The sequence below is a fragment of the Perca flavescens genome, chromosome 3 (genome assembly GCF_004354835.1).
Source record: "Perca flavescens isolate YP-PL-M2 chromosome 3, PFLA_1.0, whole genome shotgun sequence".
NCBI lineage: Eukaryota > Metazoa > Chordata > Actinopteri > Perciformes > Percidae > Perca > Perca flavescens.
Window position 1 is genome coordinate 18,459,839 of NC_041333.1, and position 24,643 is coordinate 18,484,481.

The 24,643-nt window shown below is 41.4% G+C and overlaps 2 protein-coding genes across 3 annotated transcripts; one reads left to right on the forward strand and one right to left on the reverse strand.

The window, feature by feature from the left end:
- Positions 1-33: 33 nt before the first annotated feature.
- On the reverse strand, positions 34-4,129 carry LOC114553247 (arsenite methyltransferase). Its single transcript, XM_028574481.1, has 10 exons — positions 3,929-4,129; positions 2,865-2,998; positions 2,082-2,232; positions 1,869-2,005; positions 1,688-1,757; positions 1,510-1,591; positions 1,284-1,415; positions 1,059-1,201; positions 729-851; positions 34-482 (listed from the first exon to the last, which is right to left on the reverse strand). The coding sequence occupies exons 1-10, from the start codon at positions 3,962-3,964 to the stop codon at positions 405-407; spliced, it is 1,086 nt and encodes a 361-aa protein (XP_028430282.1). The 5' UTR covers positions 3,965-4,129; the 3' UTR covers positions 34-404.
- A 3,018-nt stretch (positions 4,130-7,147) lies between these two features.
- prpf8 (pre-mRNA processing factor 8) lies at positions 7,148-24,075 on the forward strand. Of its 2 annotated transcripts, none has more exons than XM_028572962.1 (43): positions 7,148-7,361; positions 8,016-8,136; positions 8,258-8,426; positions 8,635-8,799; positions 8,944-9,162; positions 9,272-9,484; positions 9,756-9,881; positions 10,026-10,131; positions 10,488-10,678; positions 10,845-10,964; positions 11,088-11,277; positions 11,510-11,629; positions 12,052-12,186; positions 12,345-12,474; positions 12,600-12,796; positions 13,266-13,472; positions 14,040-14,203; positions 14,318-14,444; positions 14,813-15,005; positions 15,189-15,376; positions 15,530-15,768; positions 15,981-16,127; positions 16,279-16,489; positions 16,692-16,808; positions 16,923-17,170; positions 17,262-17,441; positions 17,589-17,724; positions 17,865-18,034; positions 18,209-18,338; positions 18,453-18,599; positions 18,755-18,915; positions 19,088-19,279; positions 19,795-20,032; positions 20,214-20,342; positions 20,672-20,785; positions 20,918-21,091; positions 21,251-21,444; positions 21,582-21,821; positions 21,941-22,082; positions 22,255-22,395; positions 22,508-22,647; positions 23,032-23,234; positions 23,628-24,075. In XM_028572962.1, exons 2-43 carry the CDS (start codon positions 8,028-8,030, stop codon positions 23,780-23,782), a joined length of 7,017 nt encoding a protein of 2,338 aa, XP_028428763.1. In that variant the 5' UTR covers positions 7,148-7,361; positions 8,016-8,027; the 3' UTR covers positions 23,783-24,075. The 2 variants fall into 2 exon arrangements, with proteins under 2 accessions (XP_028428763.1, XP_028428764.1); XM_028572963.1 differs by having other exon boundaries at positions 8,019-8,136.
- Positions 24,076-24,643: the final 568 nt, after the last annotated feature.

Genomic DNA, 24,643 nt, shown 5'->3' on the forward strand with positions numbered 1-24,643 from the left:
GTTCCTCTCTCATGTAGCACACTGACAGCAGAATACAGCTAAGCATTAATGCTGGCAAGATGCTTTTATTGGAACTTTTACACAGAACCTTTGTCTTGTCCATTTACTCACTGAAGTAGGTTGAAACACAGAAAGTTACAACAATTACATAAAATGTTATTTTACTATCTGGATGCTTACTATCATATTATTGTGACAGCATTATCTTGTCAAACAACTGTGAACCATGATATTAACTATTGTTATTATTATTATTATTATTATTATTATTATTATCACAATAGGTAGATGACTATTAGCACATCAAATGATTAGTCTTTAATGTTTTGGACTTCATCTAATTAAACTCTAAAAACATGTTACAATCTTATTGCAACGGTTCTACTTAGTCTTCAGCTTCATCTTTATATGCTTGTTTTGGAGCATTGTCTCACTGAGGATCCCAGTTTGTCAGCCAGCAGAAAAGGGTTGAGGTGGCAGTACTGAGGAACAAATGAAGAAGTTCAGTTACTTTCGGATGAGACTGAAACAAATCTTTGGTTACTATCAAAGGTTTCACTGTGCAGTTGCTACAAAGAGTTCTTCTTTCTGTAAAAACTTAAGGCAACCTGTGTTTCATCTGATTCTTGAATGCAAAACGTGGGTCAACTTTACTTCCTCTCTGAAGGCAGTCAGTAGTTAAGCCTTAAAAAACATTTCAGCCACAGTAAACCCAGAAAATTAGCTACCTGTGGTGTTGACTCTGAGCTGGACCATGGTTTATCTGATATCTGGATTTTGAAATCCGGCAAGAAACGGGATCTCTGGAGGATTGCTGCCATCTCTCCATTTACCTCCACTGCCACATCTTTCTGCATAACACAAAAGAAGACATTGACCTAATCTTTCCAACAACATAACAGATTTTTTTGAAATTAAAAAAAGTATAACACATATAGACTAACGTTTGCTATTATTGGAACAATAAGCTACAGGTTAGTAGAATCCCTTGTGTAAACATTGATAAAGTAATTCAGTATTTGTCTGATTGGCCTTCTCTGGTGGGACTTTAGTTATACCTTGAAGCAGTGGGAGGAATCAAAGTCCAGCTGATCTAGGAAATCTGCCACAGTTCCTTTATATGTCACTGTTGCCTCAGACACAACTTGACTTTGGGGCAGTTTAAAGAGCCGATAAGTGCCCGAAGCATAGCTGACGTCACCTGCAAAAGGAAGAACTGGCTCAATTGTAGAGTGAATATTATCTTTGCAGGTCATCAAAAGTCAATGTTGCCTTTTTGTTACCTGCTTTTGCTTTGAGCTCACTGTTGTAGATTTCAATCTGGCTGGCTGAAACAAGGTGTGGAGTGCTGAAACCTACACTGTGTGCCAATGAAATGAGATCCTGCCAAAACAGAGAACCGCCCATTCCTTCACCTAGACCAGAAATCAAAAGGTCACAGTCAGTGCGGTGCAGGGATTCTTCTCTTATACATCAAAATTAATGTTAGATAATGCAATGTTATTTCACCCCACAGGACTGTATCTTCCTTCATGTGATCAGGAACAACTTTGCTGGCGTACATATCACTGAAATACAGTTCACCTCCCTCCTGTGTAGAACGAGTGATGAGAACCATTAACGGTGTGTTCCTCTACTCTTTTTGTTTTACACATTAATGTGTTTGGTAGAAATTCTTCAGACTAACCTTTAGGACATTGTAAGCTTGCTGTAGAACGGCCCTTTTATCAGGACACAAACAGATTACACAGTTGGATCTGGATATATGAGGGAAAACAGTTTTGTTTATCAACTAATCAAACCTGTTTTATTGTAACAGACCATAGTGTCCACTGACAGATCACGTAAAGTTCATGCTTTCAACCTACAGCACAACATCCACTGAGTCACTCTGTATGCCAGCTTCACTGAGCTTCTCCATGTACCCCTGGACAAATGTGACGTTGGGCTTCTCATAGCCAAACTTCTTTTGATGATACTCGATGTACTGACGAGACGCTGTGATCTAAAGAAATGCTAGTTAAGTCAATAGAAAGTACAGAAATCAAGCATCAAACATGTGAACATGCGTGTGTAATCACTAGCTCCTCGGTCATATCGATCCCTGTGACATGTCCGCTCTGTCCAACGAGTTTACTGAAGGCATAACAGTCTCTGCCAGAGCCGCTGCCGAGGTCCAGGACTCTGCAGCCCTCAAGCTTCGCTGGAAAGGGAAGGCCACAGCCGAAGAATCTGGAGAAAAGTATCGTTAATGACAACAGTCCATAACCACAAAGTCACTGTGCTTTGATGGGAAGCATACAGATGTTATAAAGATAGTCCTGTGCTTTAAAGGATGATAACAGAATAAGAAAGACCAGAAAGGAAGCTAATTCCTCTGCTGGATGTAATTTCAATCACTAAATTTAAGCTAATCAGTTACATGTTTGAGAAATGTCTTACATTTAGCACCCTGGACAATACAGGATGATGTTTACAGAGGATTTTTTTTTAAGCAATACGCTTTCCGATGTGTTTACAGAGAGGTTCAATAAGTCATTTGTCAGTGAAGCTGTGACATGCTCATGAATTAATTTTTGCCTGACCTGTCGATTGCTGCAGTGTATGCGTTTGATTTGTATGTGCCCTGTCTGTGTTTCTCATGCTCTTGTTGTGGCTGAGTAATCAAGAAGCACTGCCACAAAACAGTCCATTCCTGCCAGGAAGACAGTTACTTAGCACCTCTAGTACCAATGACACCACCTGATGGCGTGTGTGAGAAAGTTGTGTGTGGGAATTATGCAAAAAAGGTTATTTTATTTTTTGCTATTTCTGCAAATTTATATGATGCAAAAGTAAAGGTGAGACATTTTTGCACACTGTACCTTTTGGTTACCTCCGGGTGAACCTGGCTCAGTGCATCTGTGACACTTGTTGGCACTGGGCGGCAAGACAAACTGCAGGAGGCAGCACTTGTTTGCAAATCCCCAGAGGACTCCAGTCGACTGCCATAGTACTTCTGCAAACATAATAGTTTACATGTAGGATAAGATAAAGCCTTTATTGATCCACAGAGGAGATATTTAGGTGTTGCCGCAGCACAAAGACTGTAAATATGTCAGGATAAAGAGAGAAGTAAAAAAAAGAATAAGAATAAATAAAATAAAGAGGTATATACATACAAGTAGAAGTAAAGAAAAGAAATAAACTATACAAGAGCAATTAAAGACAAAGTTATGAGGTAAGTTATATGGTCAACAACCGTCTTTACACATGCTTTGACATTGCTTTACAGGTCTAACTAATGGAAACTTGTGTTGCGAAAACCACATCCTCCATTAGCCTACATATAAATACCTTTAAGATTATAATTATTTGACAGAGATTACATAATCAAATAACATAAGGACCATAAATGATAAACAAATGAGAAATGGTATTTTCAACTTCAGGACAATATTCAGTGGGGTATCATACATGACTGAGCGACTATTATGCAATGTCAGATGTGCTTTTGAAGAAAAACTGAACTCTGAACTGAAGATAAACTGAACGGAATGTTGTGAATGTTACATTCCATTCTGTGAAAATTCTGAACAAATGTAAGCCTCTCTCGTCTGTTTTATTGAATATGATGAATTGTAACACTGTTTTCCTTCTTGAATATGCATCTGTGTGAACCAACCGTGACCCAATCCTCCTGTCCCCTGAGTATCTATCTACTCGCACGTCGTCTAAATGAATGGAGCGATAGTTAGAAAATGTGTGTGTGTTATTAAACCTTTAGAACATTATGTGTGAACTGAACTGCTCCGTGTCACTTTGTTCTCCGAGCTCGCCACTGTTTCAGGACTCAGAGAGGTCAAGCCAGTAGACGACAGGATAGGCTACTAACCACAAAACAGTCGTGATCGGATTGTTTCCTAATTGAGTCCGAAACAAACCTTACCTTCACATTTTCCCGCACGTCGTCACAAGTCGCCATTGCGTACAAAAGTACAAAAAGTGGCTCCAGACTATGTAAACAGTTATGCAGTGCTAGTAGAAATGTCAGTTGTGGGTCAGACCTGCCCTCTCACAGAGCCGTTTTTTAACAACAATATACATCCATGCTCTGTCTCTATGTATTATCAGAACTTTTTTATGATCAGTGCACTCTACTCTTCCGGACTATTTTATTTTTCACAATAAAAGCGTACAGTATGGAAACTTCTACAATAAAAAAAAATCACACAAACAAACACCTAAATAGGCTACAACAACCTACAATAAAAGTAATTTTGGAAACAAAAGCAACTAGCAACAGAGTGTGAGTAAGTATGTATTATATTTATTATTTTGATCATTGTAAAAAATAAGAATCTCCAGCTTATCTCTTGTTTCTAGAATGTAGCACTTATATGATGAATATTATGTATTCGCATGATTCAAGTCGCTTTTGGAAAGCGTCAGCTAAATAAATGTAATGTAATGTAAAAGGCTAAAACTACATAATCACATTAGTTATTACTTTTCAAATAAATGTAACACTGCACAGTTTTTGTAACGCTTCTGGTGTGTAAGCCAACGCAACACAGCTGCAGCCTTCATTTTGTCTTCAGGGAATGTGTTCAGTACACAGACAGCTGGGATTTAGATCAAGCTCAAAATCAAATTGTGTCGAAATAGCCCATGTGGATCTACAGAGTTTCCTTCATGAAGTTATTGGAGCAGAGCAAAAAAAGACGTTCACCAATTTCTGAGATATTTGCAGTTTAAAGGTGTTGCAGTTGGATGACACATTTAAAATTTTAAGGGATGATCTGAGGATGTGACAACATGAACTACTAAAAGCTTGGAATCTGTTTCACTAACAATTAAGAATTTTTTTCTTAAGGATTTTGCAAGATTACAGCGGATTCCTCTCCACACAACAGCATCGCTACCAAATACACCACACTAGCACCTGAAGTCAGCTGTATCAGCATAGACTACCCCAAAAATGAACGACACAAGAAATCAAACATCTATCATCAGCTATCATCTTTATTTGATATCTTACTTTGTAAATCAATTGATTATTCGATCCACTAGTCTTGCGCAAATCATGCCATAGTGGTTCTCTACTTTGCTTTCTGGTGTTTCTCTCTTTCTACCACTTGATCAGGTCACAGAGTAATGAATGTATCATAAAATGCTGTGCACTTTAGACAGTTTAGAGTGCTACCATGCTCACTGCGGGGCTGAGCTAAACTGCTGAACACATTTGGTTCCTCTCCATGCGCATCCTGCTCTCCCTGACTGCTGGTGAAAATCTGGCTGCCTGACTCCGAAGCTGTCTGTCTCACTTATGTCACACATGGCAGAATCTGGCACTACTTCCTAAGAGATATAGAGAAAATACCTAATTTATCTTCCCTGCCATATTTATATAGTAGGCTACTGAATCTTTAACATTATGGTTAACTGGTGGATTTGTTGGAGACATGTTAACCATAACTTACCTTCAGGGCTTTATAAAGTTTCTTTGGTGACCCATCTGGATTTAGTGCAGGAAGGCAGAGGGGAGCTTGCATATTAACAGTAGAGGGCAGTACAACGTCTAGACTGGTGGTAGACACACATAATGTTCATTTCTCCCCAATTTCAGATCACATTCCTGCTGGAACTTGTCTGGTTGTTTAGTTTTTGGTTTAAAAGCTTCAGATGCCAATGATGCAGAGACCTGGAAACACTGACCAATGAGAGCAGACTGGGCTTTTTAGGAAGGATTTTGAAGAGACAGCTCTACAACAGAGAGTACAGGTGCTGCACCCATGGGCCGTATATGAAAAATAATTGAATATCAAAGTATATAAACATGTCCTAGAAAATAGCCTTTATAACTCACCTTTAAACTGACTACTACAATGTTTCCCCCCATTGGACTTGTCACCAGTTTGGTGAACAGTATTTCAGACTCGGTTTCTCCTTCTCCATTCGCAGCGGTGTGGCCGTGAGACTGTGAAGCTGGAAGATGTAGCTACTGAGGTGGGCGTTGATAGAGCATAGTAGTATTTGACACTACTTCTCTCTATCTCCCCGATCCCCAGCTATAGTTGCTGCATGTAGCACGTCATAGTTTTATTAAGCTTTTACATAATACTCTTTTAATGACATTTCTAGTTGTGTCCATCAATTCACTTTCAATAGAGGTCAGCCATGTTGACCATGAAGAGGAATGCACTGCTGTGGTGGGTACAGATCTGTCAATGGCAGACATTGACCAGCTACAAAATGAAAACACTGAATTGAAGAGAAAACTGGCTTTACTGGAGAAGAAACTGGAGGAATCTCAAGAAAAACACCTACAAGATTATTATGTCTGGTAGCAAGTCCGATTTTATTTTAAATGATGACAAGCACACTCATTTTTACAGCGGTCTACCATCTGCCTCTGTGTTTTTCACCCTTCTCACTCACCTGACAACAAAATGGAATACATCATCAACCATACTTACCCATCCTGAGCAGTTTCTTGTGGTCCTGATGAAGCTTCGTCTAGGCTCATCAAGACCTAGCTTTTCGCTTCAGAGTGAGTTGTGGAACTGTCTCATACATCTTCCATGAATGGCTCGAGGTAATGGCTCAAGAGTTCCAATGCCTTGTCCGGTGGCCATCCAGAAAAGATATCAGAAGGAATCTACCCACCCTTTTCAAGACTACAGCTTTCCATCATGTCAGATGTATAATAGACTGTAGTGTTCATTGAGAGGCCAACTAGTTTGCAAACACGAGCAATCACCTACTCCCACTACAAGTCACATAATATTGTGAAGTTCCTAATTGGCATTAGTCCAACAGGGGCTATTACATTTGTATCAAGAGTCTGGGGGGGTCGTGCTAGTGACAAGGTTATAACAAAGAATTCTGGGTTGATTGACCTTCTTGAACAAGGAGACCACGTAGTGGCTGATCGAGGCTTCAATTTTCCTGAATACTTTGCCACCAAATGTTGTATGTTAGTTGTTGAAACAAAAGAGGTTGAAACCATGGACGTAAACCCTGTAGGCTACACCCCAAAGCTGAAGGGGGCAGTATTGCGCCGGAAACGTAATCATCCGGGTACTTGCAAAATTGCGCTTGTCCAACGTTTGCGTATTTTTTCCGACGTAAAGCCCTAACTGTTTAGCGTAAAAACATACTTATATCCGGCGTACTTGTTGTCTGTGATTTCCATTGAACTGCGTTCATCGTGTGGCCGCCGTCGTGCGTGATGCAGTTTTGTGAAGACAAATCAACACAACAGTGAATCGGAAAAAGGACAATATAACTTTGAAAGAGAAATGTTGTGGTAGCAGCTTGTTTGTGGAACACGGCGGTCTTCAACGTTAAGAACTTACACGGGGAGTAAAGGTAGCGAGGTGTGTGGTGTTGTAAGCAATTTCGTTTTTTTTACTCAACATTCAGTCGTTAGCTGCTGCTATGCTAGTTTAGCAGTGTGCTAGCTTACCGCTTTATCCACGCTTGGCCTAATCAACAAATGGAATGCAAACGTCGACTTTTATATTTTGCAAACTAAAGCAATACATTAAGTGCAATTTGTAAAGTACTGTAAAGTTTACTGAACGGGTAATTAATCAAGTCTGCTGTTCTTCAAGTTTTTAATAACGTTAACGTTACAGTTCGTGCCGTATGGGAAGCCATGTTGGTAACGTTAATGTTAGCATTAACGTTAGTTAGCCAAGTTAAAAAATTATAATAGTTTTATTTTTAAGTATATTTAAGTGCCAAGAGACGAGTACCAGTTTATGTTGAACCAACAAGAATAATTTCAATGTAATTTGTACTGATTTCTCAAATTGCATTGTTTGTATAGTATGCATATAACGTGATTTATTCTCCATTGAACTCGGTGAGTTACCCAGCAATTTAGCTTTTAGGTGTAATAATGTAGATGCGATGTTTCTTCTGTTTTAGCTTTTAACCTCTTTGATAGCATAGAGCCAATAAACTAAACGCAGGCAACACATTTAGGGTAGTTTTTATTGAAATTATTGTTTGGTGTTTGTTTTCAGTAGGGAGGCGCCATGGCAGCTACCTTCCCCTATAGAGGGGTCCCTGCAGGGATGCCACCAGGTGTACCCCCTCCTGTGCCCGTCCCAGACTACATGTCTGAGGAAAAACTGCAAGAGAAAGGTATGTTGGCTTTCACTCAATGCAGCACATTCCTGGTGTGATTTTAAAACTACAATGTGATATCCCAAGTAAACGTGATTTAATTTTGTCATTTTGTTTTAAATGTCCTCCAACTCTACAGCAAGAAAATGGCAGCACTTACAGGCGAAGCGCTATTCAGAAAAGAGAAAGTTTGGCTTTGTGGATGCTCAGAAGGAAGACATGCCACCTGAACATGTACGCAAGATCATCAGGGACCATGGAGACATGACCAATAGAAAGTTTCGCCATGACAAGAGGGTGTACCTTGGGTAAGAATGAATCCTACTGTAGTAAACTTGTCAATTTAGAATTAAAAATGGAAGTTGGTGCATTTTTTTTTTTTTTTTTTTTCGCTGACTAACATCTTCAGATATACTTTAAGTATACTGTAATGCACATGTATGCTTAAAACTGAATGTCTTTGTGCACAATTCCCTGGTTTAAAAAAAAAAAAAAATCTTTTGTTTTTGAGAACAGTGCCCTCAAGTACATGCCCCATGCAGTACTGAAGCTGCTTGAAAACATGCCTATGCCCTGGGAACAGATCAGAGACGTGCCTGTCCTCTACCACATCACCGGAGCTATTTCCTTTGTGAATGAAATCCCCTGGGTCATAGAGCCGGTCTACATCGCCCAGTGGGGGTAAGAGAGTGAGAGTGTGATGTTGGGTGATGCTGTTTGTAGTACATGGCACTTACACGTATGAGAAATGCACATCAAGTGCATTATACTTATTTTAATTTCTAAAATATTTATAATCCTTGGTATTGCTTATCCTCCTCCTAGCACCATGTGGATCATGATGCGGCGTGAGAAGCGTGATCGTCGGCACTTCAAGAGGATGCGTTTTCCACCATTTGATGATGAGGAGCCGCCACTGGACTACGCTGACAACATACTTGATGTGGAACCACTGGAGGCCATCCAGATGGAGCTGGACTCTGAGGAGGACTCCTCAGTTGCGGAGTGGTTATATGAGCACCAACCCCTCAAAGACTCTGCCAAGTAAGTCTTCACATCACTCTTTAAAGACAAACATTTAAAGTTTTTTTTATATATTCAGCTGATGTGTAGCTAGCAGAATCAAACAATAATTAATTTGTTTCTTCTTCAGGTTTGTGAATGGCACCACCTACCGTCGATGGCAGTTCACACTGCCCATGATGTCCACACTGTACCGCCTGGCCAATCAGCTGCTCACGGACCTGGTGGATTTCAATTACTTTTATCTGTTTGACCTCAAGGCCTTCTTTACGTCCAAGGCCTTGAATATGGCCATCCCTGGAGGACCGAAGTTTGAGCCACTGGTCAGGGACATCAACCTCCAGTAAGGACCACCCTCCTTTTAATAATGACAGACCTGCATGCTTTACACTGTTACTTTTTTATTTTATTGGATTGTAAGGGTTACTTGGCATGACTACCACTTGCATGCTTATAAATGTAAACTCATTTGTCAGAACTTTTTTCTTAATTTTGCTTTCAGAATTTGCATGTTTCTTGTAACTGTTTGAATGTTAATCCCGTTTTACCCCAAACAAAAGTAAGAATAGATGCTAGATTTTTCCTTAGGTGATTCTTATCTGTGTCTTCTGCAGGGATGAAGACTGGAATGAGTTCAATGACATCAACAAGATCATCATCCGACAGCCTATCAGGACAGAGTACAAAATCGCCTTCCCCTACCTGTACAACAACTTGCCGCACCACGTCCACCTAACCTGGTAAAAATTATTTCTTGAAGTTGTAGTTTATTAAAAAGTAATTCAAATAAAAATTTAGTCAATCATCCAATGACTAAATTTGCTCAAATATTTTTCACATTGGCTGTAAGAAATTAGTAGATACTTATGACTCTATCCCTGCAGGTATCATACACCCAACGTGGTGTTTATCAAGACAGAGGATCCAGATCTCCCAGCGTTCTACTTTGATCCGCTGATCAACCCAATTTCACACAGACATTCTGTCAAGGTTAGTGTGGATGATTGTGGTAGCTGTGAAAAGATAAATGTAATTCCCTCACAAAAAAAAATCACATGTGAAGTCTTGAACTAAGTCCTCTTACAAAGGCGCACTTGCATTGGTCTGCTTGCCTGTGCGTAAGAACTGGAGGAATATTGAAATGAATGTTGACTTTTATTTCTGGCTGCAGTAGCAGTTGGCCCTTCATCATTCAGACATTGCTTCTAATTAGTTAAAGTTAAAACAGAATTCAAAAATGCAAATGATTGAGATCCCTTTTCTCTACATCCAGTGGTTCTGTTTACAATTGAATATTCTTTAACTTACCTTTTTTAAATTCTTATTGACATTTGCTCCTCCCACAGAGTCAGGAGCCTCTGCCTGATGACGATGAGGAGTTTGAGCTTCCTGAATATGTGGAGCCCTTCCTCAAGGACACCCCACTCTATACAGACAACACAGCTAATGGCATTGCTCTGCTGTGGGCACCCAGACCCTTCAACCTCAGATCTGGCCGCACAAGGCGTGCCATTGATATCCCCCTGATCAAGAACTGGTGAGCAAATTACCAACATGATGGAATGAGACTAAATGTGTCCTAATTTATTGATTGCAAACAAATGGGTCGGCTTTGTGGAAAAGGTTATTTTGTGTATCTCATTTAGATGTAAAATGTTAATTTTTGAGAAATTCTAAATGGTAGGTGTTCATTTATTCTACAGGTACCGTGAGCACTGCCCTGCAGGACAGCCAGTGAAAGTGCGTGTATCCTACCAGAAATTGCTCAAGTACTATGTGCTTAATGCTCTCAAACACAGACCACCCAAGGCCCAGAAGAAGAGGTGAGCATCATTGAACACTTTGTTTTGGTTTCCTGTTAACCTGTCTTTCTAATTGAAGCAGATTTTTTGCACATCAATGAGTTTTTTTTTTTTGGTTAAGATATTCCATCTGTTGTCTCTCAGGTATTTGTTCCGCTCCTTCAAGGCCACAAAGTTCTTTCAGTCCACCAAGCTGGACTGGGTTGAGGTTGGTCTGCAGGTTTGCCGACAGGGCTACAACATGCTCAATCTGCTTATCCACCGTAAGAACCTCAACTACCTGCATCTCGACTACAACTTCAACCTGAAGCCTGTCAAGACACTGACTACAAAGGTACAATCTCCAGGGCAGATCCACCTGTTGTTGACATTCTATCGTGCCTAAATGAAAAATAAAATGTAGGTTAAATTTTGCTCTGAACGTTTTTTTTTTTTTTTTTTTTTTTTTTTTGAGGCCTTATGCACACAAATGCGTAAAAATCTGAATCTCCAAATTTAGTTAATCCACATTTTCTGCAGGTGCTCCAGTGTTGACCTACAGTTGTGTTCTTGATTCTGTCCCCCAGGAAAGAAAGAAGTCCCGATTCGGTAATGCCTTTCACTTGTGCAGAGAGGTGCTGCGTCTCAGCAAGCTGGTGGTGGACAGCCACGTGCAGTACAGACTGGGAAATGTTGATGCCTTCCAGGTTAGTTCAGCAACACATTTTGCACATCCCATCTGTATCTGATCTACACTTACCTGCATTCTTCACTTTTTTCTTTTGGAAGAGAAATTTGATCAACCTTACAGACTGTTGTCTGATGCAGTAAAAGGGAAGGGCTATTCTTCAGGGCAAGGGTGCTAACACTGCTTAACTTGCCATGTAAAAGACAAGGGTGTTCTGTTAGGACATGAAATGCTTTTGAGGAAGGTTCCGCTTCTTTAAAAATTGTCCTCTGCTGTTTAAAAAAACTAAATAAAAAGAAGTACGATCTGTTTTTTTTGTTTTGTTTTTTTTATTGGGTTCAGTGGTGGTGATGTTTTAACATTAGTTGGAAATGGTTTTTAAGATTATTTTACAGTAATTTCACACTTAACTAATCCTAGAATTTTGCCAATGTATTGTAGTTGTCTGATGGGCTGCAGTATATCTTCGCCCATGTGGGTCAGCTGACAGGCATGTACCGCTACAAGTACAAGTTGATGAGACAAATCCGGATGTGCAAAGATCTGAAGCATCTCATCTACTACCGGTTCAACACTGTAAGTAAACCCTCTGTATTTGATCTTCCAATTTGTGTATTGGAGCTATCATGTTTGGTGTCCACAGAAGGAACTTCCCTACTACTACACAACCTGCCTTTGGCTTGCCACATGAAGTTTCAATTCATTATGAATTTCTGTGTATTTTCTTTTATCAGGGTCCTGTGGGCAAGGGTCCAGGTTGTGGCTTCTGGGCTCCCGGCTGGAGAGTGTGGCTGTTCTTCATGAGGGGGATCACTCCGCTGTTGGAGAGGTGGCTGGGGAATCTGCTGGCCAGGCAGTTTGAAGGTATGCATTTACACTTTCCTAGGTTTATCTCATGACTACTATTTCAAAACAAAATGGTATGATGCACAGAGGTTTGCATCTGCAGGAACTAACAAACCAGCAATTGTTTTCGATTGCCCCAACAGGACGTCACTCCAAGGGTGTAGCCAAGACAGTGACCAAACAGCGTGTGGAGTCTCACTTTGACCTGGAGCTGCGTGCTGCTGTGATGCATGACATCTTGGACATGATGCCCGAGGGCATCAAACAGAACAAGGCCAGAACCATTCTGCAGCACCTCAGTGAGTCCTGGAGGTGCTGGAAGGCCAACATCCCCTGGAAGGTCAGTGCATTACAGAGATCACTTCCACTGTGGCGGAGTACCATAAGGGAGACGGGATGGTTTGTTGTTTAAAGGGACTAGGATTAATCACACGTGTAAAGTAAAATGTCAATTGCCTAAAATACTTGAGTCAGTTCAAGGGATTCAAGTGTAATGTTTTATGGACTGCTTAAGCTTTCAGCACTTCAAGTTGTATTTGTTTTACACTTGGTTATTCAGATAATGTATGCACTGTGGAAAACTTATCCTGAAGTCTTGGCATATGCATTTGTTGTCCTTTAGAAATATTTGCCTTATTTTTAGACCCATACAGGAAACCTTTCCTTTATTATAACACAAGTTGACAATGAGAAGATAAAAAAAAAAAAAAAAAAACATGGTTGCAAGAGTGGTTTAAAACATTTGTGCCACTTTAAGTTGTGCAAGAATGAACGGAATATTGATTGTTCATTTCTTCCCATAATTACAGGTGCCAGGCCTGCCCACTCCCATTGAGAACATGATCCTGCGCTACGTGAAGGCTAAAGCTGACTGGTGGACCAACACTGCCCACTACAACCGTGAGCGAATCCGCCGTGGAGCCACTGTGGACAAGACGGTGTGCAAGAAGAACCTGGGGAGACTGACCCGTCTGTACCTGAAAGCTGAGCAGGAGAGACAGCACAACTACCTGAAGGTAACATAGGAAAAAAGAAATATTGAAACGGCTTTTCCATAGAATTTTAAAAGTTGTATTTATTTTTTGCACTGTCAATATTTAAATTTAACTGTTGCATTAATTTGTTATATTTCAGTGCTCTTTGATTAGTGACCTTAAAGACATTGCCCACATATGTCTAATAACAACCAAGTAAATTTTGCTGATAGTCAAACTCAGAAATATAATGCTCTCAGAACTGATTCAAAGTTATTTTTAATGAAGTCCTCTCACAAGGAACACTTGCATTGGGATGCTTGCCTGTGCGTAACAACTGGAGGAATATTAAAATAAATGGCGGCTCTTTCAATTATAACTCACGGTTATGGCTCACAGCTGCGGTTTGCTCCTCACCATTTTATTTGTACTGCCTGTACATTAAGCTGTTCTAATCACTCTATATTTGCTAATAAAAACGTATTAACGTGAACATTAAACACTCAAAATAAAAAGTAGTGCCATTGCATCTCCTCATACAAGCTACTAAAGCTCAGGTTCTTCACATTTTGCCATGTTTTTAATGAAGTGAATATGTTCTCCCTACAGGATGGACCCTACATCACAGCTGAAGAGGCGGTAGCCATCTACACCACCACTGTTCACTGGCTGGAGAGTCGGCGCTTCTCGCCCATCCCTTTCCCTCCACTGTCCTACAAACATGACACCAAGCTGCTCATCCTGGCCTTGGAGAGGCTCAAGGAGGCGTACAGGTAAACACATTTTCAACATGAACAACTTTATTAGCAAATGTTTATTCATACCAGGAAACCCATCCTGCCCGAATATTGTTTTTTACATAATTAGTTTGTCTCTTTGTCCCCTAGTGTGAAGTCACGTCTGAACCAGAGTCAGAGGGAGGAGCTGGGGCTGATTGAGCAGGCTTACGACAATCCTCACGAGGCCTTGTCCAGGATCAAACGTCACCTGCTCACCCAGAGAGCCTTCAAAGAGGTCAGGACCAAGACATGCAGATACTTTAAGTTAATAGTGAAGTTTCTGCTGTCAAACATGCAGTATTTTAAGGACAAAGCATAGGTTCAAAATGCATTTCTTTTATATATTCCACAGGTCAATTCACAAACGGCACAGGTGTACGCATAAGTTATAGGGGGAAAATGTTGCACAGTATTTCTTATCCATGGATGAAGATTAGATTATTTGCAGGAAAAAGTGACCTGAATATTTATTGTAAACCAGTGCAGGGAATGTTGGCTATAAGCTGACTGTCAAAGCCTTGAATGTAATGTTGCTATTGTAAACAGAGTCTTACCCATCATATTTGATTCCTGTCAGTCTCAGAAATACCATTTCCGTTGCAGGTGGGTATCGAGTTCATGGACCTGTACAGTCATCTGGTGCCCGTGTATGATGTAGAGCCCCTGGAGAAGATCACGGATGCCTACCTTGACCAGTACCTGTGGTACGAGGCGGACAAGAGACGCCTCTTCCCACCCTGGATCAAACCTGCTGACACTGAACCACCACCACTGCTGGTCTACAAGTGGTGCCAAGGTCAGAACCAGTAATAAAGGGTTAACTGTATTAAAATCTGATCATATTGTTTTAATACCTCAACATGCATTTAGGTGGAATTAAACTGGTGTTTATAACATGCATCCCATCTGATTACTCCAGTTATGTTAGCAGGACCAAAAGTCAAACATTATCTGAAGGCTCTCTGTAAATTCTCTTCAGGCATCAACAACTTGCAGGACGTGTGGGAGACGGCGGAGGGAGAGTGCAACGTGATGCTCGAGTCCCGCTACGAGAAGATGTATGAGAAGATTGATCTGACGCTGCTCAACAGGCTGCTGCGTCTTATTGTGGACCACAACATCGCTGATTACATGACCGCCAAGAACAATGTGGTCATCAACTACAAGGTAAACACTCATTTTATTTCTGTATGATCTTAATATATAATTCATTAAAACTCTCATAAGGATCTCTCTCTCTTTATAAGAACCTACAGATGCAGATAAGTTTTTACTGGTATTTCATCTAAATGTTTTCCTCATTTTCTCTTGTCTATCTAGGATATGAACCACACCAACTCCTACGGCATCATCAGGGGGCTCCAGTTTGCCTCATTCATTGTACAGTACTACGGTCTGGTGATGGACCTGCTGGTGCTGGGCCTGCACCGTGCCAGTGAGATGGCCGGCCCACCTCAGATGCCCAATGACTTCCTCAGTTTCCAAGACACCCCCACGGAGAGCGCCCACCCAATTCGTCTGTACTGCCGCTACATCGACCGCATCCACATCTTTTTCAGGTAGCATTGAATCACCAAAATTGATCTTAACATATATGGCTTTTGGAAATGCTTTTTGGAAAATGTACAGCACAAGTTTTACAAACTGCAAACAAGATTTAAAGGGGGGGGGAAAAGGCAGTTAATAGCTTCTACCTTTGCAGTACAGATTGAATGGAGAAAAAAGGTTTTTGTTCAATTAAACTCATGTGGCTTTTTCATGGGTCCACTAGGTTCTCTGCTGACGAGGCCAGAGATCTGATTCAGAGGTACCTGACGGAGCACCCAGACCCCAACAATGAAAACATTGTGGGTTATAACAACAAGAAGTGTTGGCCACGTGATGCCCGCATGAGACTGATGAAGCACGATGTCAACCTGTAAGTTCCACCTTGTGATTTTTGACTGTTAAACTAGTAGTTTATTGTATTACTAAATTGTATTCTATGTTGGTCATATACTTATTTTACCAGATTTGAAGACATAGCATGACTTTATATATTTTTTTTTTTTTCTCCCTATTTTTCCCAGTGGACGTGCTGTGTTCTGGGACATCAAGAACCGCCTGCCCAGATCAGTGACCACTGTCCAGTGGGAGAACAGCTTTGTTTCGGTCTACAGCAAAGACAACCCCAACCTGCTCTTCAACATGTGTGGCTTTGAGTGCCGCATCTTGCCAAAGTGCCGCACCAGCTATGAGGAGTTTACCCACAAAGATGGTGTGTGGAACCTGCAGAACGAGGTGAGAAATTGATGCCTGGAAAAGCGTCTGTAACGCTAATGACTTTGCTTTGGACAGTTTGAGACAACACATTTTTGATACAAATATCTCATTAAAGTACTGATACTTGCATCTTACAAGTTTGACAGCATAACTATCTGTCTTAAAGTGGTCATGCTCACATTCCAATTTTTAAGTTCTTGTATTGTATTTGCATGTGTAGGTAACCAAAGAGAGGACAGCCCAGTGTTTCTTGCGTGTGGATGATGAATCGATGCAGCGCTTCCACAACAGAGTGCGCCAGATCCTGATGGCCTCTGGATCCACCACATTCACAAAGGTCAGCAGACCACCTTCCCCTAAAAAAAAAAAGTGTTAGCATATAATGTTAATATGTAAAGTCATATTTCCTATAATTTTAGAATATTTCAGTAAAACCCGTCTTTACCTCCAGATTGTGAACAAATGGAACACGGCTTTGATCGGTCTAATGACATACTTCCGTGAGGCTGTGGTCAACACCCAGGAGCTCCTGGACCTGCTGGTGAAGTGTGAGAACAAGATCCAGACGCGTATCAAGATCGGCCTGAACTCCAAAATGCCTAGCCGTTTCCCTCCTGTTGTCTTCTACACTCCCAAAGAGTTGGGCGGCCTTGGCATGCTGTCTATGGGCCACGTGCTTATTCCACAGTCAGACCTGCGGTAAGTCAGCATGCAGGCTGCTGTTGTCTGGATCTCATGTCAGTAAATTAATTTAGCAAGCTGTGCTTTAATCCTTCTCCTCCTCCTCCAGGTGGTCCAAGCAGACAGATGTGGGTATCACCCACTTCAGGTCTGGAATGAGCCATGAAGAAGACCAGCTGATTCCTAACCTGTATCGTTACATTCAGCCGTGGGAGAGCGAGTTCATTGACTCCCAGAGGGTTTGGGCTGAGTATGCCCTCAAAAGACAAGAGGCCATTGCCCAGAACAGGTATTGTCTTAATCCTGTTAGCTTGTCAATTTTAAAATTATTGGAGACCGACAGTCTGCTGTTCTATGCTGATGCGGTTTATTTATTTTTTTTTAAATGTGAGCTGAAACTAGCAAGGCAAATAGCACTGTGTTTTCTGTGTTTTAGGCGTCTGACCCTGGAAGATTTGGAGGACTCATGGGACCGAGGAATTCCTCGTATCAACACACTTTTCCAGAAGGACAGACACACACTGGCTTATGACAAAGGCTGGAGAGTCAGGACCGATTTCAAACAGTACCAGGTATGAGGTCGACACTACTGATAGGTTGAAGGGCAAAAATGTCATTTTGAGTTTTAAGTCTAAAATGAATGTACCAAAAATCCTTACAATTTGCATGTAAACATACAGATTTTTACTGTCTCTGTTTTGCCCGAGTGCAGGTGCTGAAGCAGAATCCATTCTGGTGGACCCACCAGAGGCACGATGGCAAACTGTGGAACTTGAACAACTACCGCACAGACATGATCCAGGCTCTGGGAGGTGTGGAGGGCATCCTGGAACACACACTCTTCAAAGGCACTTACTTTCCCACCTGGGAGGGTCTCTTCTGGTGAGAGCACTTTGATACTAAGAATGCTTATACTGCAAGAAGATGAGAGAAATAAGAGTTTAATCATTTTTGGGCTCAAACAACTCTCAAAAGAATGTGCTGTTACACTAGCTGTATGTTTTCTATTTTCCTCCCCAAATGTTAACTAACTTGGAAATGTTTTTTGGACTTTAGGGAAAAGGCGAGTGGCTTTGAGGAGTCCATGAAATGGAAAAAGCTGACCAATGCCCAGAGGTCTGGTCTGAACCAAATCCCCAACCGTCGCTTCACACTTTGGTGGTCACCCACCATCAACAGAGCCAACGTTAGTACAACCAACATTTGTAAATGTGTTTTTATGTTCCTGTAGGAAAAAAAATCCCCTATAAAGAACGGTCTAAATGTCTGTCTTTGCCTAAATTTTCTGTACTGTCTTTAGGTGTACGTGGGTTTCCAGGTACAACTCGACCTGACGGGAATCTTTATGCATGGCAAGATCCCCACGCTGAAGATCTCCCTCATTCAGATCTTTAGGGCTCACTTGTGGCAAAAGATTCATGAGAGCATTGTCATGGATCTCTGTCAGGTAAGGTTTGATTTCTTTTTGATAGGGACTAGCTTTTCACTCGGCATAACAACAAAAATGTAGCACACTGAAATTTTTTGGGAAAATGACTTTTTAATTGCTTTATTAGTGATTGATCTTTCCACAATAACTTTTTTTTCTGTTTTTGTGTTCAGGTGTTCGATCAGGAGCTGGATGCTCTTGAGATTGAGACGGTGCAGAAGGAGACCATTCACCCCAGGAAGTCCTACAAGATGAACTCATCTTGTGCAGACATCCTCCTCTTTGCATCATACAAGTGGAACGTCTCTCGACCGTCTCTGCTTGCTGACTCAAAGTATAACTTTTGAAGTTATAATCTACATGACTCAGTATATTTTCATTTTCAAAATGTCACTGAATATATTCAAATTACACCAGTTGCTTTGTAAACTCATCATGGAAGTGTTTTAAAGTGGTCCTTTTAAATGTAATCTTCTATGAATTAAAATGTGCACCTCTTCCTACAGGGACGTGATGGACAGCACCACCACACAGAAGTACTGGATCGACATCCAGCTACGCTGGGGTGACTATGACTCGCATGACATTGAGCGCTACGCCAGGGCCAAGTTCCTGGACTACACCACCGACAACATGAGTATCTACCCCTCCCCCACGGGGGTGCTCATTGCTATCGACCTGGCTTACAACCTCCACAGGTTAGGATTGTTACAAACATGGATACAATATCAGCTGATTGATTATAAAAGGGAAACTTAAAAATAGGGTGCTATATAATTAATTTAGCTAAATTGTGTGATCTTATGAACTAACCTAGTTGTCTTGGGTACGGGTAACAAAGTAACATTGATTGGTGGTTGATAGGGCAAAGCATAGTTTTCTTCCTGATTTTAAAATGAGCCCTAGTATATTATAGGTGTAAAAAAATAAACCAGAAAATTGTTCAGCAAATGCTTGACAACATTGGCTGCATTTTGGCATCTACTTGTTCACGTCAACAAGTATATTCTTCAGTAGCCTTGGAATTATTCACACTAGCTTCCTAACTTGTTTTACATGAACGTAACTGTCTGCAATAGTAAATAACTGTTTTGTGGACGTACTGTGACCTCCCTGAAGTGCATTTCTCCAGGCATCAAGGGAGGAAATATTGCTGAAAAGGGAAAAAATGTCAAGTTAGTATTCAACTCTATCATTTTTATCTCCTTCATAGTGCCTATGGTAACTGGTTCCCTGGAAGCAAGCCTCTGATCCAGCAGGCCATGGCCAAGATTATGAAGGCCAACCCTGCCCTGTACGTGCTCAGGGAGCGTATCCGCAAAGGTCTGCAGCTGTACTCCTCTGAGCCCACTGAGCCCTACCTGTCCTCGCAGAACTATGGAGAACTCTTCTCCAACCAGATCATCTGGTTTGTAGATGACACCAACGTGTACCGAGTCACCATCCACAAAGTGAGGGCTGACTCTTTCTTTCTCCCCGATAGCAATTTAATGAAGAGTCGTTTTGGCCCAACAATGTTTGATTTGGATTGCTTCTTAATGTTGTAAATAGCCTAAATATGTTGCTTTTGCATAGGAATATAAAGAACTCTTTTTAAATTTAGTCACCCTTGTTCCCCATCTATCTCAACAGACCTTTGAGGGTAACTTGACCACAAAGCCCATCAATGGAGCTATTTTCATCTTCAACCCCAGGACTGGTCAGCTCTTCCTCAAGATCATTCACACATCTGTGTGGGCTGGACAGAAACGTCTGGGACAGGTACGCTACTGCTCCACCACTCCTCACTTTTATTATCACCAGCTCTGCTTTTTGTTTAGAATTATTCCGATTTCTATTATGTTTAGCAATGTTTTCCTAGTAGAAACTCTTACTGTGATTTTTTTAATTGTATGTTAAGGAAAAAGGACTTTGTCACATTGTTTTACTCATTTCTTGTACTACAGAAACAATGTGGATAAATAGGAAATATAGCCCAAATGACCTTCCTACCCCCTTTTTGAAGTGGTTACATAGATATTTGGCACAAACACTGAAGTTGCTACTTTCCTTTCTGCATGTATAACTTTGTTCTTGCTTTGTCTCTGTAGCTGGCCAAATGGAAGACAGCTGAAGAAGTGGCTGCCCTGATTCGCTCCCTCCCCGTGGAGGAGCAGCCGAAACAGATCATTGTAACCAGGAAGGGCATGCTGGACCCTCTGGAGGTGAGACTCTTGCATGCCAATGACATAATAACATAATTACACGCCTTGGAGGATAATCCCAGTGTGATTGCTGAAAGTTGGATATACTATACTCCCAATTTTCCAGATCTAATGCCATTGTGCTCTCTGCAGGTCCACTTGCTTGACTTCCCCAACATTGTGATCAAAGGGTCGGAGTTGCAGCTGCCCTTCCAGGCCTGTCTGAAGGTGGAGAAATTTGGAGACCTGATCCTGAAGGCTACAGAGCCTCAGATGGTGCTGTTCAACCTCTACGACGACTGGCTCAAGACCATCTCGTCTTACACAGTGAGTTTCACTCTGTCCCACCAGAGCCTCAGACCAGGATGAAATGGCTCGTATTATATGTATATCACTGTATTGTATGAGCTGATTGCATTAGTTTTTGCTGACATCAACTTATCCCCTGTGTAAATAGTTTGTTTGGTGGTCTCTCCCAATCTCTAGGCCTTCTCTCGACTCATCCTGATCCTCAGAGCGCTCCATGTCAACAATGACCGGGCCAAGGTGATCCTGAAACCTGACAAGACAACTATCACCGAGCCCCATCACATCTGGCCCACACTCACTGACGAAGAGTGGATCAAGGTGGAAGTGCAACTCAAAGATCTCATTCTGGCAGATTATGGCAAAAAGAACAAGTAAGTATTAATTAATGGACTGAAAGTTTGCCTGAAATAAATGCAATGCGTTGCTAATTTTCTGCCTCGTAACTTAATAGAACAGAATTTAGCTAGACTTGTATTTAGTAATCAATGCTTCATTTGTCTTCATCCAGTGTGAATGTGGCCTCACTGACCCAGTCTGAGATCCGTGACATCATCCTGGGTATGGAGATCTCCGCTCCGTCACAGCAGCGTCAGCAGATTGCTGAGATTGAGAAGCAGACTAAAGAGCAGTCGCAGCTCACAGCCACGCAGACCCGAACCGTCAACAAGCACGGCGACGAGATCATCACCTCCACCACCTCCAACTATGAGACCCAGACCTTCTCCTCTAAGACAGAGTGGAGAGTCAGGTAAGCAGACGCTTTGTTTTGAGGCATTTCTTTTCACTTAGGAATGACTTTATGATCCATAAAGAAATGTAACATGCCTATCTCAGTTGTCTTTAATGTCCTTGTTCCTCATCTGTCAGGGCCATATCTGCTGCCAACCTCCATCTCCGAACCAACCACATCTACGTGTCATCTGACGACATCAAGGAGACGGGCTACACCTACATCCTGCCCAAGAATGTCCTCAAGAAGTTTATCTGCATCTCAGATCTGCGAGCACAGGTATGTAGTGGGTTCGTAATACTGCACTTTATAGACAAACTGTTTCCTTTGATTATATTGATGCATGCCTTGACATCTCTACCTGAGGGTCCCTCATCACCCCTGTGCAAAGTAAAAAAATATAAATGAATAATAATCTGTATATACTGACGGGGGCACTGTGTTGTTCCAGATTGCAGGCTACCTGTATGGCACCAGTCCACCAGACAACCCCCAGGTGAAGGAGATCCGTTGTATCGTCATGGTACCACAGTGGGGGACACACCAGACTGTCCACCTGCCCAACCAGCTACCTGGTCATGAATACCTTAAAGTAAGACAAACATTCTTTTCTTACATGTTATGATGGATGCTTGTTAGTTGTATTTGCTGCTTTATAGCGTTTTTTGTTGTACCAGCAATTTTTAACTTCTTTCCTTAAACAGGAAATGGAGCCCCTCGGCTGGATCCATACCCAGCCTAATGAGTCGCCCCAGCTGTCCCCCCAGGACGTCACCACCCATGCAAAGGTCATGGCTGACAACCCTTCGTGGGACGGAGAGAAGACCATCATCATCACTTGCAGGTATGCGTTGCATGACCGAAGTGCAATTTGGAAGTCCATAGTCCAGATATGCATAGGTTCCATACTCGACTCACTGCAGTTATCCTGCTCATTGAACTAATCATGCTTTGTGGGACCGGGACCCTCTGCTCCTTCATCTGTGCGCTGCTTTTTTGGCCTGCTGTCTTTGGTCTTTGGTACTATTACGCTTTTCTATAGTCAGATAGTCAACAAGATGACGGAAGAATTTCTTGCTTCAGGAAATTTAAAAAACAATAGCTTGGTTCTCCTTTTTTGTGTTTTTTTTTTTATTTTATTTTTTTATACTAATGTGTTAGTTATAACCGCATATTAAAGTGATAGTTGTTGAATGGTACTTAAATTCATTTTTCCCTCTGTTTTTAGCTTCACCCCAGGCTCGTGCACGCTTACAGCCTACAAGCTGACACCCAGTGGCTATGAGTGGGGTCGGCAGAACACCGACAAGGGCAACAACCCTAAAGGCTACCTGCCGTCTCACTATGAAAGAGTGCAGATGCTGCTCTCTGATCGCTTCCTGGGCTTCTTCATGGTGCCTGGCCAGGTGTCCTGGAACTACAACTTCATGGGTCAGTAGCCATAGTTTTTTATTTTGAATAAAGGAACTTCTATTTTCTGCTTTTATATGATGGAGATTTCTTTTCTACTTTTTATCAGTTGAGCTAAATGATTCTGCTTTAAAACAGTTTGAACCTGTGTGCCTTCTGTCATATCCTCCATATTGCTGCTTGTTTAAATTTGTGACAGAAATCGGTGCCATACATTGATATTTCCGATATCTTTCCCTGTGTCAGTTTGATTTTACTATGCCAATAACTTAATTCCTCGGACTAATACACAGTATCTCATTTAAATGTTGTAAAAAATGGCTTAAGGTAGGGCTGTTATATTGAAGTCATGCATGTCATAGGATTGACCGAATAGGTGATTATCAAATAACAATTTTGTTCATCTTGCTCCAGGTGTTCGTCATGACCCCAACATGAAGTACGACCTGCAGCTGGCCAACCCCAAGGAGTTCTACCATGAAGTCCACCGGCCCTCGCACTTCCTAAACTTTGCCTCCCTGCAGGAGGGTGAGATCTATAACGCAGACCGTGAGGACATGTATGCCTGAGAGCAGAAATCCTGCTCTCCACACATTTTGTAGATGGCTCTGCCAGAATCATGTGGAGCCAGTCCAGAACAGCCCTTGTAATATTTCTATTGAACACATGTAACTGTGATGTTTTGGAAATTTTCATCTAAAGGCTTAGGACCTTTTAGGAACCTGTATGTTTTCTTTATTTCTTTTTTTCTTTTTTGTTATTTTCTACACGTTTTGATTTGTTCCCCACTCTTACCTCCCTTTATCACAGCTTCTTGAAGAAGATGCAGTCTTTAAGTATTTTCTTTTTTTGTAGTTTGATACATCTAAGCATATGTGCATTTGTTTGTAGTTTTCAGTACACAATACATTGGTAATATTTGATAAACATAGTTTCAAACGGGTAAAGACTATTTCCCCTTAGCCCTGTAAGAAATGAAATTTGAAAGTTTTAAACAATGCCAGTAATACCCTATTACTATGTTATACTGTACATCCTGTGACATTGTAGCTTGGGTTTAAATAAAGATCACCGTTTTTTATAAAAATTTGTGATGTGATGGTCTAATGTGCTGTTATTCTAATTGCTTGATGAAACTGTGTAACCAGAAGAGAAGTGAAGCGTTTGTTAATTTTGCCTGTGCAGGGGAACTTATTTGGCTTGCTTCCCTCTTTGGAGAAGCCAGAGGTCAACACTCAACACCGCCTACAGCGAAGCGCTTGGCTTGGTTTCAGAGAACTGCTCAAGCACACTTCAGCAATTTGGATACCATGGACTTGAAAATGGGGCCTGTTATTAAAGGATTGTCTCCTTACTGCCTTTAAGTCAGGTATAATTTATACTGTACTGCTGAGCCTGTGTGGTGTAGTTTTCTGCCTCATTACTTTGCA

Excerpts from the sequence above, each read along its gene's own strand:
- LOC114553247 (XM_028574481.1), bottom strand. The coding sequence starts at position 3,964 with ATGGCGACTTGTGACGACGTGCGGGAAAATGTGAAG. Across the intron at positions 2,999-3,928 it reads ACGTGCGGGAAAATGTGAAG|AAGTACTATGGCAGTCGACT; the intron begins GTAAGGTTTGTT and ends TTATGTTTGCAG. Across the intron at positions 2,233-2,864 it reads CACCCGGAGGTAACCAAAAG|ATTCTTCGGCTGTGGCCTTC; the intron begins GTACAGTGTGCA and ends ACTTTTCTCCAG.
- prpf8 (XM_028572962.1), top strand. The coding sequence starts at position 8,028 with ATGGCAGCTACCTTCCCCTATAGAGGGGTCCCTGCAGGGATGCCACCA. Across the intron at positions 21,822-21,940 it reads AAGACAGAGTGGAGAGTCAG|GGCCATATCTGCTGCCAACC; the intron begins GTAAGCAGACGC and ends CTCATCTGTCAG. Across the intron at positions 22,396-22,507 it reads CTGGTCATGAATACCTTAAA|GAAATGGAGCCCCTCGGCTG; the intron begins GTAAGACAAACA and ends TTCCTTAAACAG.